The sequence below is a fragment of the Plectropomus leopardus genome, chromosome 4 (genome assembly GCF_008729295.1).
Source record: "Plectropomus leopardus isolate mb chromosome 4, YSFRI_Pleo_2.0, whole genome shotgun sequence".
Taxonomy (NCBI): Eukaryota; Metazoa; Chordata; class Actinopteri; order Perciformes; family Serranidae; genus Plectropomus; species Plectropomus leopardus.
The window spans coordinates 8347447-8363086 of NC_056466.1; the positions used below are offsets into that span (position 1 = coordinate 8347447).

General features: G+C 38.1%; 1 protein-coding gene across 1 annotated transcript; it reads left to right on the forward strand.

Annotated features, from left to right (window-relative positions):
* Positions 1–1135: 1135 nt before the first annotated feature.
* LOC121941526 (zinc finger protein 239-like) lies at positions 1136–4772 on the forward strand. Its single transcript, XM_042484336.1, has 3 exons — positions 1136–1208; positions 2366–2450; positions 3589–4772. Exons 2-3 carry the CDS (start codon positions 2433–2435, stop codon positions 4468–4470), a joined length of 900 nt encoding a protein of 299 aa, XP_042340270.1. The 5' UTR covers positions 1136–1208; positions 2366–2432; the 3' UTR covers positions 4471–4772.
* The last annotated feature ends 10868 nt before the right edge of the window (positions 4773–15640 follow it).

A 15640-nucleotide genomic window follows, 5' to 3' on the forward strand; every position in this document is an offset into this window, starting at 1 on the left:
TGAAGTAAGTGTTTTATTAATAAACAGAATTTTACAATTCTGTGTGTTTGACAAACATTGATCAAAATATTTTGATTTAAAGTGTAAAGACATGCACATAAACTGAGAACTCATCAGTTTTTAACAAAATGTACTTTGAATTTATATTAAAATGCAAAGATTTTACATCTAGATCTAGTGTGACACAGCAATTTAGAACAGCTTGCCCTGGATAGCATCCCCTACCACAGTTATATTTCTATGCAGGTTTGATTTTGGCCATGTGTAAAAAATAAAAAATAAATCAAATAAAATAATTCTACACGATCTCTGAAAAAACTGGAAATTATATTTGCATAAAGGACTAAAAAGTCAGCCTAAGAGAGCATTAAGACAGAGAAATGTGATTAGAGAATAAACTCCTTTTTATTCATAAACTTTTCTTTCGAAGAAGAGAAATATTGTTAATTGACCTTGTTTGTGGCCTAAAGCTTTTAAAAACAGATGAATCTGTAAATTATTTTTAAAAGGCTAGAGAAAAGGTTTAGGGCAAAATTATATTTATTATGATCAAAATTGTATATTTGAAAGTGTGTTACAGAATTTTTATATTTTTAAGCACTTCTAGATCTTTTCCCTTCTTTTTTAATTTTTATTTTGAAACCTTTCTTTTTGTATTTTAAAATTTTTTTTTGGGGGGGGGTCATTCATTATTTGCCCATTACCATTACCATTACCTAATCTTTTTCTGTTTTGCTCAGGTTTCAGAGGTTTAAATTGCAAAAACTATGTAGGCATCTCCCCTTGTCCTATCCGTTGTGTTGTATACCATTTTATTATCTTATTCTGCTTATTTTTTTAATATTTATTTATTTTAGGGTTGACACAATGTTGTCTTCCCCCATCTCATCTACACTGTTGTTCAAAAGGTAAAGTTCATTACAAATAATATGTATTATTATTATTATTATTATTATTATTATTATTATTATTATTATTATTATTATTATTATTATTATTATTATTTTGCCCTGTTTATTTTATGTCTTGATAAAGGCATTTAAACAGAGTTTTGTGTGTTTGTGTCCTCCAGCTCGGTCCTCCGGGCTCGTGAACTAACGCACGAACCGGAAACTAAACGGCAGAAAACGGTCCATCAGGGAAGACGAGGACGCGCTCCGGGGGGATGGTCACAACGTTAGCCCATGACAGGCTGTGAGAGAGAAAAGGTAAGGTCGTGTGTCCTCTGTTTTCTCTGTATTTGTGTGTGTGTCTGCGTCAGTGGTTGAAGCTGTTAAACTTTGTGTTTTAACTGTAAATGTTGCGGTTTTCTTCCAGCTGCTCGCTGCTAACGTGTGTGAGCTTGTTAGCTCGGCTGTGTTTTGCTAAAGTGCTGCTGTGTGAAGTTAGCCCTGTGTGAAGTTAGCCCTGTGTGAAGTTAGCCCTGTGTGAAGTTAGCCCTGTGTGAAGTTAGCCCTGTGTGAAGTTAGTCCTGTGTGAAGTTAGCCTGTGTGAAGTTAGCCCTGTGTGAAGTTAGCCCTGTGTGAAGTTAGCCCTGTGTGTGAAGTTAGTCCTGTGTGAAGTTAGCCCTGTGTGTGAAGTTAGTCCTGTGTGAAGTTAGCCCTGTGTGAAGTTAGCCCTGTCCTGTGTGAAGTTAGTCCTGTGTGAAGTTAGCCCTGTCCTGTGTGAAGTTAGCCCTGTGTGAAGTTAGCCCTGTGCGAAGTTAGTCCTGTGCGAAGTTAGTCCTGTGCGAAGTTAGCCCTGTGCGAAGTTAGTCCTGTGCGAAGTTAGTCCTGTGCGAAGTTAGTCCTGTGCAAGTGAACCTGGATGTTTGCTTTATGAGTTAAACGAGAAACTTTGCATATATATGTATATATTATAACTCTGGCAAATCCAAAAACTCAAAGCAGGGTTGTCCAGTTGTTTTGGTAGTTTGGCTAACTGGAAACATAATAGCACAAATAGTAATAGCAAATAATTATTAATAAATAAATAAATAATTAAATAACATACAAATAATAATAGGTAAATAATTTTTAAAAATCACTTATTTTGATTATAATTATGATGATTTATTATTTATTTTTAATTTATTAGGATAAATTATTATTATTTATTGTAAAAATATTTATTATATCATTAAAATATTTTATTATTATAATAATTAATAATTATTAAATATATATTAGTATTTATTCATTATATAAATAACTATTAATAATTATTATAATAAATCTAAATAAATAGTTTAATAATAATAATAGTTAAATTACACAGCCGGGGTATAGAATAAAAAGGTCACTTCTACCCATCGTTTTGTTGCTACTGTGTTTATTTGTGTGTGTTTGTGCTCTGACCTGTGTGTCTTTATTCGTGATGATTTCAGAGGTGACTCAAACTGGTGGGAAAAAAAGCATTTGGAGGATGATTACTTCCATCAATAGAGCGATGCAATGAATCTTTCAGAAGAGGTGAGATCATATAGAAATTATGCTGCTGTCACATGATACATTCAGCATAATGAACATAATGTGGGTGCACTCAGAATTTTTCAACACAGCTTTTGGTGCCACAAAATAATACATTTTAAGCATAACCTTTTTGTCATAACATACTCAATTTCCTCAAACTATTTCTGCTTTGTTGTTTTATTATATCCCTCTTAGGCTACCGTCAGAGAAACTGAAGGCTCGATATTTCACATCAGTAAAGGGAAGGATTATGTTACAATTTAAGCCACTGAGAGGCTTTTACTGTTGAATGTTGAATTTAATTGAGGCCAACCCCCCCCCCCCCAATCTCGAAACAGTTTGCGATGTTTTTCTTGTTCCTCTTAGCGAAGTGTTTATAAACCATTTTCTGGTAGATCTTTACTTATTGTATGTATTTTTTCCGCACTTGCTTCGGGAATGGAAACACATGTGTCCCATGCCTTTAAAGCCCCTTTGAATTGAGCTGAATCAAACCCCACTGTATAAAACACACACAACAGGTTGTTAAACACACCAGTGTTTTAAATAAATGTTTTTCTATGTTTTGTAATGGCTGAATGTAGCCCAGCTCAGCATGGATTGAAAAAAAGCCAAAGGTGGAAGCAACTGTAATTACTTAGTGAATTGAATGAAAACATGGCGATGTTTTGCTGAGAGTTACAATTAATGTGTCAAACATAAACCAAAAATATGCACCATGAAAAACAGACACATAGACATACCTCGCTGCCTGCACACCACCAAGAGGGAGTGAGTACAACTTGAGCTAAAAAAAAAAAAAATTCAAAAATTAAAATGGGCGATGCAATAATACTCTTAAACTCTTAACCTTCAGGCGGACTGTGAACTTCTGCCGCTTCGTTTGTCCTCAGGGAAAATATTCACAGATTATAAACATAGTTTCTGCTTTTGAAACATTGTTTCAGTGTAACATAAAGTCCAAAAACAAATCAGTTTTAATGAAAATAAATCACATAAATAATGTGTAAATAAATCTCAAACAATGACATAAATAATAATTAGGAGCTAACAGTGTTATTTGTTAAATTCAAGTGTATGGCTAATGGCTAGCACTGTTTTATCAAGTCTGATCTTTATTTCTCTCTGTTTTTCTCAGCTGAAAGAGACGGACACAGAGGGGAGCAGACCTCATCAGTGTCAGACGTGTGAAAAATCCTTCAGTCGGGTTTGTCGTCTAAAGAGACATGAACGCACCCACACTACAGACGAGCTGTACCACTGTGAACAATGTGACAGCAGCTTCAGTGAAGCAAATGCATACAAACTACACCTGCAGACCCACGTGAAAGACACACCACACAGCTACCACCTGTGTGGGAGACTTTTTAGAGACCAGTGTTCATACAGAAAACACCTGAGTGACCACATGGGACCATACCAGTGTGACCAGTGTGAGAAGAGCTTCAGCCAGTGGGGTAATTTCACAGTACACATGCGCATCCACACTGGAGAGAAACCGCACCACTGTGACCAGTGTGGCAAAAGTTTCCGTTGTTTAAGTACGTACAGAAATCACGTGCGCACTCACACAGGAGAGAAACCTTACTGTTGTGACTACTGTGGGAAGAGATTCACTCAGTTTAGTACTTATAACCAACACCTGCGCATCCACACTGGAGAGAAGCCGTATCAGTGTGAACAGTGTGGGAAGACTTTCAGTCGCTCGAGCAATTACAAGCAGCACCAGCGCGTCCACACTGGAGAGAAATCCAACTGGTGCGATCAGTGCGGGAAGAGTTTCAGCCGGTTAGGAAGCTACATCCGACACCTTCGTGTCCACACGGGGGAGAAACCGTACTGGTGTGAGCAGTGCGATAAAGGCTTCAGTCAGCCAGGAAGCTACAGCCAGCACCTGCGTATCCACACTGGAGAAAAACCATACTGGTGTCCACAGTGTAAGAAATTGTTTGCGTGGTCTCTGTCCCTGAAGAGACATCGCTGTGTAGAAATAGATGGAGAGAGCTCAGACTGTGTGTAGGAAAGAAAGACTCATCCTTTTCCATCTCAAAGTGAGGGTCTAAGAACAATGGTGTTTTAACCATAGACTGTAAAAATTATGAACGCAGCTACAGTGACGTCACCCTGCGGACTCCGGTTCTGAAGCCTCGTGTTTGAAATTTTGGAAGTTGCAATCTTGCTTTTTTTGCAGTGGTGGACAAAGTATGCAACTTTCTTACTTGATACTTGTGGTCAAATATTACTCCAACACCAGCGAAAGTTGCTGAGTCACATTATTACCCGCTTTAATATAACACACACTTGAATCACGCACAAAATGCACTTTTCAAAAAAAAAAAATTTTAAAAAAATCAATATTTAAAAAATGTTATACATTAATATGATTTTCTGCTTTCACTGAGTTTTTCTTTTTAACCAAAATCAGTCCATTTTTTTTCCAATCAATTTTTATTTTAGAATTTTAACCCTTTGTATGCCAGGTTTTTGTCACGATGCCACTCAGTTTTTAGATGAAATAACAGCAAAAATTAATTATTTTTATTATACTACATGCAAAGTAGATTTATTTTTTGATTATTACAGCCTGGGATATGTACATATATACATGTACGTTTAAAACGATACAAATCGCTCTTCATCTCAAAAACTTAAAACATGGACTTTAGGTATGGCTATGGGTGATCAGGTGGGAAATCTTCATCTCCATCTGCTGCTGTAACACCACATAACCAAATACAGCTGCCTGCTGATGACCTATAAACCTATAAAAAACCTATAAAACCTAAAAAAAACCCCACTTTGACCAGAAAAAAAACACACGCAGAACTGCATGATCACAGTTTATAGACTTTTGCATTTTAGAAAGAAAAAAAGTCTTCACTGACTTCAAAGCAAATGTATCGCAAGCATTTGTAGAAATATAGTGTAGTCAAAGTAATAAGTATAAATATATTCAGGCAAAGTACAGATACTTAAAACTGTACTTAAAGTTATGGTTCAGCAGTTTTGAAGTGGAGCTATATGAGATATTTATATATAGTCAGTGTTTTTCATACAGTAGGTGTCGGTCAGTGCACTTCCAGTTTGTAGAAACAGACAACGTGCTGAAAAATCCTTAACAATCACTTGAAGTACTTAAGTGTATGTACTTTGGGACCGATCTTTTGGAGCCAGAAGTGACCATATTTGGATGAGAGGGCGGGGCTGTGGAGGTGTGAGGGGCGGATCTGACAGGTGATGAACCTAAAGAGAATTATCAGCTGAATCTGCAGCTCCTGTTTACAGAGCTTTATAGTCAGTTTGTAGTGAGTGTTTAGTAGCAATGGCCAAATAAAGCCTCATACAACACAGCATTTATTTTCTGAGCCCACTTGATGGCGCCAAGACACTGAATTGAATCCTTTTTCTTTGTAGGCTCAGAAAATGAAGAAAATGGTTCATGGGGCTTTGCTTTGCCATCACTAGTGTTTTGCTGTCTGCTCCACAGTTATTTACTCTCACTAGTCTCATAGTTGTTTTTAAGCCAAAGCAGGCAGCTGTTTTTAGAGGGAAACCTTTAATGTACTCACTGCACACTACCTGCTCAGCTGCAAACAGCTGGCAGACACAGTTGGAGCCTTGCTTTTTTAGAATAGTGGAGCATTTAGCAGCTAAAGAGTCGGATATTTTACATTCAGCAGGTGGCTGCAAACACCACTCTGGATAATGTGGCTTTGTAAAGACTAAATATGTGTCAGCTAACTTTAAAGTTGATGATACATCAATATTGTGTTCACAACTTGTTTCCTAAAAGTGGCTAAATTGCAGCTTTAGGTATGTTATCTTGGGGTGTTTCTGCTATTTTGTCCAAACCACTGCACACGTCATTTGTTCATTCTAGATTTTTGAGATTACTTTGTATGAATGCAGTTGTTAAAGTATAAATCTTTGGAAACACATTTTACTTTCTCTTTGATATTTTCATTTAAGATTTTTGCAGTAGCTTTAGAGAGTGACAGTTTGGTTGGTGTCCGACATGTTTGTACAAAATGTTAAATATCTTGAATTTCACGTTGAATAACTACTGAACTGGACATTTTTTTTACATTTTTGCAGAAATGTTTCCCCCCACTAAGTCGATTCTTTCAATCAAACGATTCTATTTATCGTAAAATTCACACCCCTTTCTCGGCTTTTTCTGCATCAGAGAACCTCCGTTGTAGAGAACCATTATTGTCTGTACATCCATGGTGACTTTACATGGTGCCAATTTGCCAAAATATAAACAAAAACAAGGCACAAATCCTTAAAAGGCCTTAGCTTTTTTTGCTTTTTTTAAGATATCCCCACCAGAGGTTGAACAAAATTATTTTGATATGCACCCCTAATACATGGGTGGTATCAAAAATATTTTATGTAGCAAAATACAGCAAAACGTTTAAATACATTGAGGACGAACAGACAGGCGAAGCACCTCTGGAGCACCGGTAGCTGTAATGAGATTATTGCAAAACTAAAACTTTAAACTTTAGAGTAGCAGTGAGTCTCTCTTCCTAAAACTTGAGAATACTTCAGATAGTTAGTTTCATGTGTCTCACTTTAACACACTACTGTTAAAAAAAAGTGTTGTGGGTTTAATTTAATTTTAGTGTACTGAGTGATCTCACCACACTCACTCACCACACAGAGGAAGAAGCAGAACTGTTTTTATAGTCTCATGACCTTTTACATAACCAGACAGGAACTGCAGTAACACATCTTACATCTCTACCTGACAGGCAAATTAGGCCTTGTTATGGTTTGCTTATGAAAATCTTTGACTTACTTTAAAAATGTTTCTAGAAAAGCTTAGCTCTGTGAACCAGTTAGTCGACCCTACATCCAAAAATGCCTCCAGCCCAGTTATTAATGTTTCTCTTTTGTTTTTTTGGAAGTGCTGTGCTGAAAACATGATCTTTTTAATTATTTGTGATTTTATGAAGATGATATTTTCATGCAACTCTATCTCAGTATCTTTAAATAGTGCCTGCTGTCACCACTGTATCAAATTACTTGCCTTAGGTGTTCAGTGAACTGAAGTGAACCTATTATGCAACAGAACAGAAAGGACAACTAACCGAACATGACACGATGTAAAGCATTCACACAAAGGCGTTGAGAAAAGCGAGCACAGATGGTGTTTACTGTAAAGTGAAGATTAGCATCATCACTATCCAGCTAACAGAAAGCACCTGCTGGGTTTTTCAAAATCCAGTTTGGTGTGTTTTGTACAATACATTTCATTTATGGAGCGCTTTTCACGACACTCAAAGACGCTTAACAGAAACAAAAACAATATCGATCAAAGACAGTAAAAACTGTATAGAATAAATAAAAACTCAATCAGCAAAAGTAAGACAGACAAGCAAGAAATATGCATAAATCAAACATTAAAAGCAGATTTAGAAAGGTGGGTTTTAAGGTGAAAAGGTCAGTGCAGTCATGAAGGGGTTTGAGGAGTGAGTCCCAGAGGGTGGGCGCAGCAACAGAGAAGGCTCTGTCCCCCCCAGGTCTGGCACTTGGTCCTGAGAGGGGTGCAGAGGAGGTTGGCATCTGATGAGAGGATGTTACGGGAGGGAGTGTATGGGTGAAGCAGGGTGGGGGGTTGTGGAGGGCTTTAAAGGTGAGGAGGGGCAGTTCGTACTGGAAGTGCTAAGGTTCAGGAGGATGGGGGTGATGTGGTTGTGAGAATCAGTTTGAGTGAGGAGTCAGCAGCAGAGTTTTGAATGCACTGGAGTTTATTGACAGCTTTGGAGGTGTTACCGAACACAATATCGTTACAGTAATCTAGACGGGAAGTGACAAAGGCGTGATCAAGGGTTTCTGTGGCTGAAAAAGAGAGATGGGCGTGTTACAGAGGTAGAAGAATGCAGTTTTGTTTATTAGATTAATGTAAAGTTTGAAAGTGAGGTTTGCATCGAATATCATACCAAGGTTGTGAATGCGAGGGGAGGGAGACAGGGTGGATGCTTCAATGCTGATGGAGAAGTTGGGGGACTTTGTGAGGGTTTTGGAGCCAATAATAATGAGTTCAATTATGTCACAGTTTAGTTTTTTTGCATCCGGAGTTTAATTTTGGTCAGGCAGATGGCGAGAGTGGTATGGGGTTTGAGTGGAGATGGTTTTGGTGGACATGTAAAGTTGTATGGCATCAGCATAAAATGGGGGGTACGCTGTTTATTTGGTGGCAGCTATGAAGAAGGAATCGACAGGAGGCAGCCAACACCATGCCCTCAACAAGATGTGTTTCAGGCAGTAAATTAAGCTTTTTCCTTGTGTCAGAATTGTCCGTGCCAAAAAGGAAGAGCAACATGCTGCAAACCTCCCTAACATCCTGCTGCCTCTCTGTCACCTCCTCTCTCCATTTCCTTTGGAAAGTTGTGTAAACAGAAAAAAACTGACCAAGACTTAAACAAGGCTGGTTTTCCCCCTCAAAGTCAAATCTGGTAAGTAAACATTTATGTGTATAACATTTTTAATGGTGAGTACTGATTGCTGTTCAATAATCAGGATATATGTCTGTTTCCCCTGCCTTTTTTATCTTTCATCTTTGACCCTGACATGCACACGGCGCTCACCCAACCCCGCCCACCCCTATTTTCACTGAGCAGGATGACGGCACACTGCAGGCAAACTAGGTTTGAGTAAGCACATCTGGAACATATACTTATACTTACTTAAAACATGCTATGCAATATTAATTATTGCAAAATTGGTAGTGTGTGGGTTTTTTTTTGTTTGTTTTTACCTTTATTCTGATTGAGCAACTTAAGCAAATTGGTTTGATTACTTTCAAAAACATTGGGAGAAGGCAATGAGCAACTTAATAAGACATGGCCCAAAAAATAGCAACAACAAAAAATTTAAGAAAATACCTGAAAATAAAAGAAAAGATGAAAAAAGGAAATGACCCAATGGCCATCTGGAGTCTATCTGTACATGTACTTGCAACAACGGCTGATGAAAATGACATTTGTTTTTTATGTGCAGGACTTTTTGACAGATTCAGACTGAACAACTGAAGCGTTTATGATGGTAGGGTTAGGCTGAGGGAAGAAAAGCAGGTATTTCCTTTTGTTCATGTTTGTTCATGTTCTTTGTTTGGATTTCTGTTCTGCCTTCACCTCAGCTACTTATTTCACAAGAAGAACTGCTGCTCAATAACCCCTCCCTCGTTTAGCTTTATTTTTCTTTTTTTTAAATGTATTTACAGGATAATGTACAGAGTTAGCTGGAGTGCTAGTTTTCATCAGTAGTCTTTTTGTCTGATGTTAATAGGCATGCTAAAATGAATAAATGATACTGTGACAGACGGTATGCTGGTTAAAGACAGCCTACAGCATTGATGTAAAAAGACACAATACAGTTAAACATGGACAGGTTAAGCATATACAACTCAATTTGACAAGACTGAGAAAAAGTTATTTAATTCACTGCGCGGCTCAAAGGCTTCCTGTGTTTTGGTTTACTGACTGTATTAAGTGGTGACAGCTGATTGCCTCCATATTTCTGTAAATGGTTGGTATAGATATCAATTACAGAGAGTATTTTTTTTTAAATTGAAGGCTTCTAAGAGGTCACGTAAATGTTCTGCTTGTGTTACAATGCCACTATATGCTAACATTGGCCTGAGAGTCATCAGTGATCATGGTCACTCGTTCAACTGGAAAAACGGGCAAATTTTAATGTGCATTGTCTTGTTACTTTAATGCATGTGTTGAGATTGTTAATCAATCAATACACTTTCATGTCAACAGAGTGCTGCAGGAATGATGTTTTTCTGTAGGCTATCACAGGAGTTAGAGTCACCCCTGGTTCCTTTGACAAAAAGCCAGTGGGATTTTCTATTGGATTCAAGGCGCCTATTTTGTTTTACGACAATGAAATATGTTAATAAATACCCCACTTGTGGATTTGTTAGCTTTTATGCGTCTTAAAAAGGTGGTTGTTAACAAGTTGTTCAGTGAAATTACAAAAAGCCATGACACTGAACACGTCTTTACCGCCTCGTTGTGGTGGAGACACTGAAGTCCTGCAACAGGGATTTAGTTGGTTTATAGCCTAACATTTGCTCTTTACACCTAGCAATTTCATTTATGCTTCAAAAATCCTGAAAGTGGTGTTCATTTGTGAAGATTATCTTGTTAAACAAAAGTTGTAAGTATCATAAATGTTTGCTTGCCACAGAGCTCCATAGTTCCACCTGTGGGAGGCTCTATATGGAGCTTTCAGACTGCTATAGAAATAATAATTACATAAATAGCAACATTTTACTTAGAGCTCCCTGCTATGCGCAGTTTTATTGATGCTGACATTTTGACTCCATAATAGCCTATTCATTAACTTAATTTTAAATACATAATTATTTAAAAAAACAGTTGAATGGACATTTTTCAATACAATAATTTCCTAAATCGAATCTTGATCGATCTTGTGCAAATTGGGGGGAAACTCTTGCCAAATTGCTCTAACATAAGTTTTTCTTCAATACGTTAGAAATAATAATTTGGACTTCACATGCATCTGTACAGATTTAACACAGTCCAAATACTCCAACATGGCCTTGTGATAAGACACAGGATCTATTCAGAGCTCATATTGGTTGCTGTCATTATAATACTCATCATCAAGGTTAAGTGTTGCGACAAAATAAGAGGACAACCACAAACACAAGGCATGTATTTGGTATGTGTTGTTTTATTCCCCCGTTGCCTTTAATTCCTAACTTTTCAAGTAGAAAAAAATCAAGCATTTGGGGTGCCTGGTAGCTCAGTGTGTTGGACAATGCCCCATGTACAAATGGCAGTGTCCTTGTTGCAGAGGCCACAGGTTTTCTTCTAGCTCGTGGCCCTTTGCTGCATGTCATCGCATCTCTCTCCCCCTTTCACTCTTACACCCTGTCCTGTCAAATAAAGGCAAAAATGCCATGACAAATTGCAAATCGGTTCTGTTAATAATTAACAAAAATAAATAAAATAAATAAAAATCAATGATCCAAAATTTCTCTTTTAGTAGTTTAATAAATAAAGACCCAGGCCATGTTGGTAAAACAGTGTTTCCCAACTGTTAAAACAGTTTTGAGGTCCACTGAAATTCTGGCAAAGAGCTTGTATTCTAAAGTACCATTTCTCTTTATTCTTGCAATATGGCTTATTTATTTGTGTATGTTTTTCTTTTTTCTTCTCCCAGCACAAGTCTGTCTCCAAGCGGGCTGGAATCACATCTTACCCAAAGTGGATCAGAGGGTGATATCCAACGTCATGTTTTTGAGGACAGCACATTGGCAACCTGAGCTGGACTTTAGCAGGTTGGACAAACTTTAGTATCTTCCACAGGTGCCACCGAAGACCAGAAAACATCCTCCATTGTAAAACTGCCGGTTCAACCGTTTGGTAGAGCACATTTCGAACCGGATTGAGCCATCTCTACCATTATGTTATGCTTAAAAAAAATCCACTAGATGATGATATTTAAACAGTCGTTCAACAGTAATATACAGTGTGGCTGTTTAGTTCAATCAGTTTTGCAGTATGCTGAGTGAGGCATGGCTGGTTTCCATTCATTTTTCCAGGTTGAAATAGAGTAAACAAGTGCTATATAGAGACGATCGTGATAAAGGCTTGCCTGTGAGATGAATAACGCCTTTGTAACAACCAGAAGTGGCCAACTGTACCGCCGTTACGTTCGCATTACTACAGAGTTCCCCCAGTATTAATTTAGCTTTGCTTGGGACACGCACTATTATCTTCTTTACTCTGCATTAATCATTCTGAATGTATCTTGTTCATGTGGAAGCCCATCCTGGTTTGGTAGTTAAAATTCATTCATATCAGGGTGTTCTCTGTAGCTCAGTGAGTAGAGCATCTGCCCCATATCAGCTGAATTTTAAGCAGTGGCCTGGGTTCAATTCTAGCTTGCGGCCCTTTGCTGTGTGTCACAGATTGTCACAGAGAACTTCTGATTTCTGCTGGCTTGCATCAGAAAATCAGGCAGTTTGTGGGGAAGATTTACTTTGTTGCATGTGAGTACATGTCCTGCTGAAGATGCGAGCGTAAAGTTGGAGCCATGGCATGGTCTCCCTGCTCGACATTTGCCACAGGGTGCAATTCACATGCATCCTCACATCAATAAATGCATGAGACGTCGAGGTAGTTAGTTTGTTGTGTTAGTGAGGGCTGGGAAACAGCACACCAAATACAGTGGAAGCTGCAGGCGTGTCATGCTGAGGTCTCATCGATAAAGACAGTCCAACATTACAAGGGGATTGTGGCGATGTCAAATTGGGCCTGATCCTTCCTGTGACATTTGAACCTGGCTGGATGAGATCCAGGCCACCATCACCTCACAATATGGTCGCATCCTAAAAAAGGTGGCCCAAAGCTTGATGGACACAGCTATGGCATCGCTGCCTGGGCAACTAATGTTGGTAATGAGCATGGACAGGTTATCGTTCTGTGCTCACAGCTGGTGCAGGTTTTTGTCTCAGGCCAATGACTGAAGGCCTCATCAGGCAATGCAAAGTGACCATTGTGGCTCCTCTTGAAGTAATCTGTTGACAGAGACTGCCGTGGAAACACTCTTTTGAAGAGGATGTTTGAAGACTGGGAGGAGTTGACCATCTGCTCAGGCACCTGGCACTTCCTGTGAAGGTGGATGGGCAGATATGACATCACCTGTAGCACGCCATTTCTGTGAGCAAGGATACAAAACTGAGGATCTCGAAGTGCAGTGTTATTGAGCTGAAAACAACCCGGTCCTTGCATGGCCGGCAATACTCACCAGACACCCACTGAGCATGTTTTGGGTGCTCTGAATCAGTGTGTACGACGATTTCAAGCAACTTCACACGGACATTGACGAGCCACAGTCAACAACCTGATCAACTCTATGCAAATGAGATGTGTCGCAAATGGGGATCACACCAGATAATGACAGATTATTTGGGGTATTTATGACTATAAAATGCATTTCTGTATCGTTAGTCAAATGGAGTCATAATAAATTATTATCTTTTTAAGATCAAACTGTTCATTTTGAGTGTCCTTTAATTGTGATCAGCCCAAGGCACACCTGTTTAGTAATGATGCTGGTTAATCATCATCCTTATATTTCATACCTGTCAGTTGGATGGATTATTTTGGAGTCTTTTGTCTGCATAAAAAATTTAAGATCTTTATTTTGTACTTGTGAAAAATGGAAGCAAAAACAAAAGTGATTTATATTTTTGTTCAGTGTAGCTTGATCACTTTTCTATAGTGACATAACTTCAAACACATACACTTCTTCCTGCCCAAAAAAACCCTTTTCCTAATAATTTCTATCTTTAGATTAAAAGTTGAACTGTAAGAAGCCTGAGGTCCACAGTGATAGTTCTTTTTAAAGTAGTTATTATTCAAAATGACTGAATGACTGCTTGTGATCAGGTAAAGTGTGCAGAGTGTCATTAAGGTTCTGTGTGGTTTCATGCTGGGTGAAGCCACAGTAATTGATGATTACAATCACCTGTTAACTGAGCAGGCCCCCTCAAGTGGGGACTCTTATCTTTGCTTTTGCTCATCATGTACACTTCTTCTTCAACTTCCTGTGAAAGGGTCACTATCAGAGAAGCTTCATTGTCTCCATCGAGTCGTTAGGCCATCTGGTTTACCACAACTTGACATACATAAGTTAAAACACGCTCGAGACATCTCCAGCCCATAGTAACGTGCTCTCATTTCTACATAGACTGACCACAGAAAACAGTTTACTGTCAGTTTCTCACGTGTCATGCATGTTGTATGCTTTGACTGTTTTCACACCCATAGTTCCACCTGTGGGAGGCTTTATATGGAGCTTTCAGACTGCTATAGAAATAATAATAACATAAATAGCAACATTTTACTTAGAGCTCCCTGCTGTGCACAGTTTTATTGATGCTGACATTTCGACTCCATAATATTTATTTTGTATTTTTGTATCTTTTATATTGTACATGAAATTATTGTCAGCTTTTCTGTGAGAGAGCTGCTTGTCTTGTCATTAATTTCAGACTGTGAGTTTCAGACTTCAGGATATCAAGCAGGATGTAATTATTTGCTCTGTCTTCATGCCAAATCCTATAACTGTTCTCATGCTGTCTTCTTCCCCTTTAAAACAGAAAGTACAAAGACCGTAGATAAAATTTGGTTAAAGCAAAAATATGTAAAGTCGATGGGTGCAGAGCTGCAAAGTTGGGTGTTAATTCTTAACAGCATTTGCAGTATTAAAAACAATTTCACATAACCAGGAGTAGTTTTACTCAGTGTTTCTATTGAGATGCATCTTTAAAACAACGTTTAATGTGCATGCTAATTAATGCATGCTGGATGGTGAGGTCCCCCTCCCCTCAATGCTGAAACCAAGCCTACCTCTTTGTGTGTGCCTGTTGGATTATAAACATTCGATGATATCTCTAATCTCCTCCCTTTTTTATCACATCTCAACCAGAGACCAGTTGCGCACTAGTCTTAACTTGCCTGAAGCTTGAACGTGACGCAATATTAGTTTTTTTCTTTTCTTTTTCTTTTATTTTAGCGCCTCTGGCAGATAGACCCGTCTGTAACAACAGGAAAAGAGTGATTTCAGACTCAAACAGTTAAAGCAGATGCTGCATGTTTCTATTCATCTCCGCGATGGAAGTACAGATGATAATTTTTTTCATTTTTATAGGTAAGTATTTAACTTGATAACTGAGGCACGTATGAAATATGCTTTACCTAATTGTTGTTGTGTCGTTGAAAACTTTCCCGATCTCTATTTATGGCATTTGCGCTTTTACTCGCTAACAAAATGTTTTAAAGATACATATCGAGACAGAAGTACAGGCTGTAGAAATAACTAAAACAAGTAGATACACACAAGCTGGAAAAACTTGAAGCTTTGTTTTCTTAGGGCTGTTTTTGTGCTCTCTCTATGCACAGATGTGATGCATTTGTCTTATCTTACAACGATCGTGTCCGAAATTNACAGAAGTACAGGCTGTAGAAATAACTAAAACAAGTAGATACACACAAGCTGGAAAAACTTGAAGCTTTGTTTTCTTAGGGCTGTTTTTGTGCTCTCTCTATGCACAGATGTGATGCATTTGTCTTATCTTACAACGATCGTGTCCGAAATTCAAACAAAATAAAGTTTTCAATTGTTATTTCCTCTCT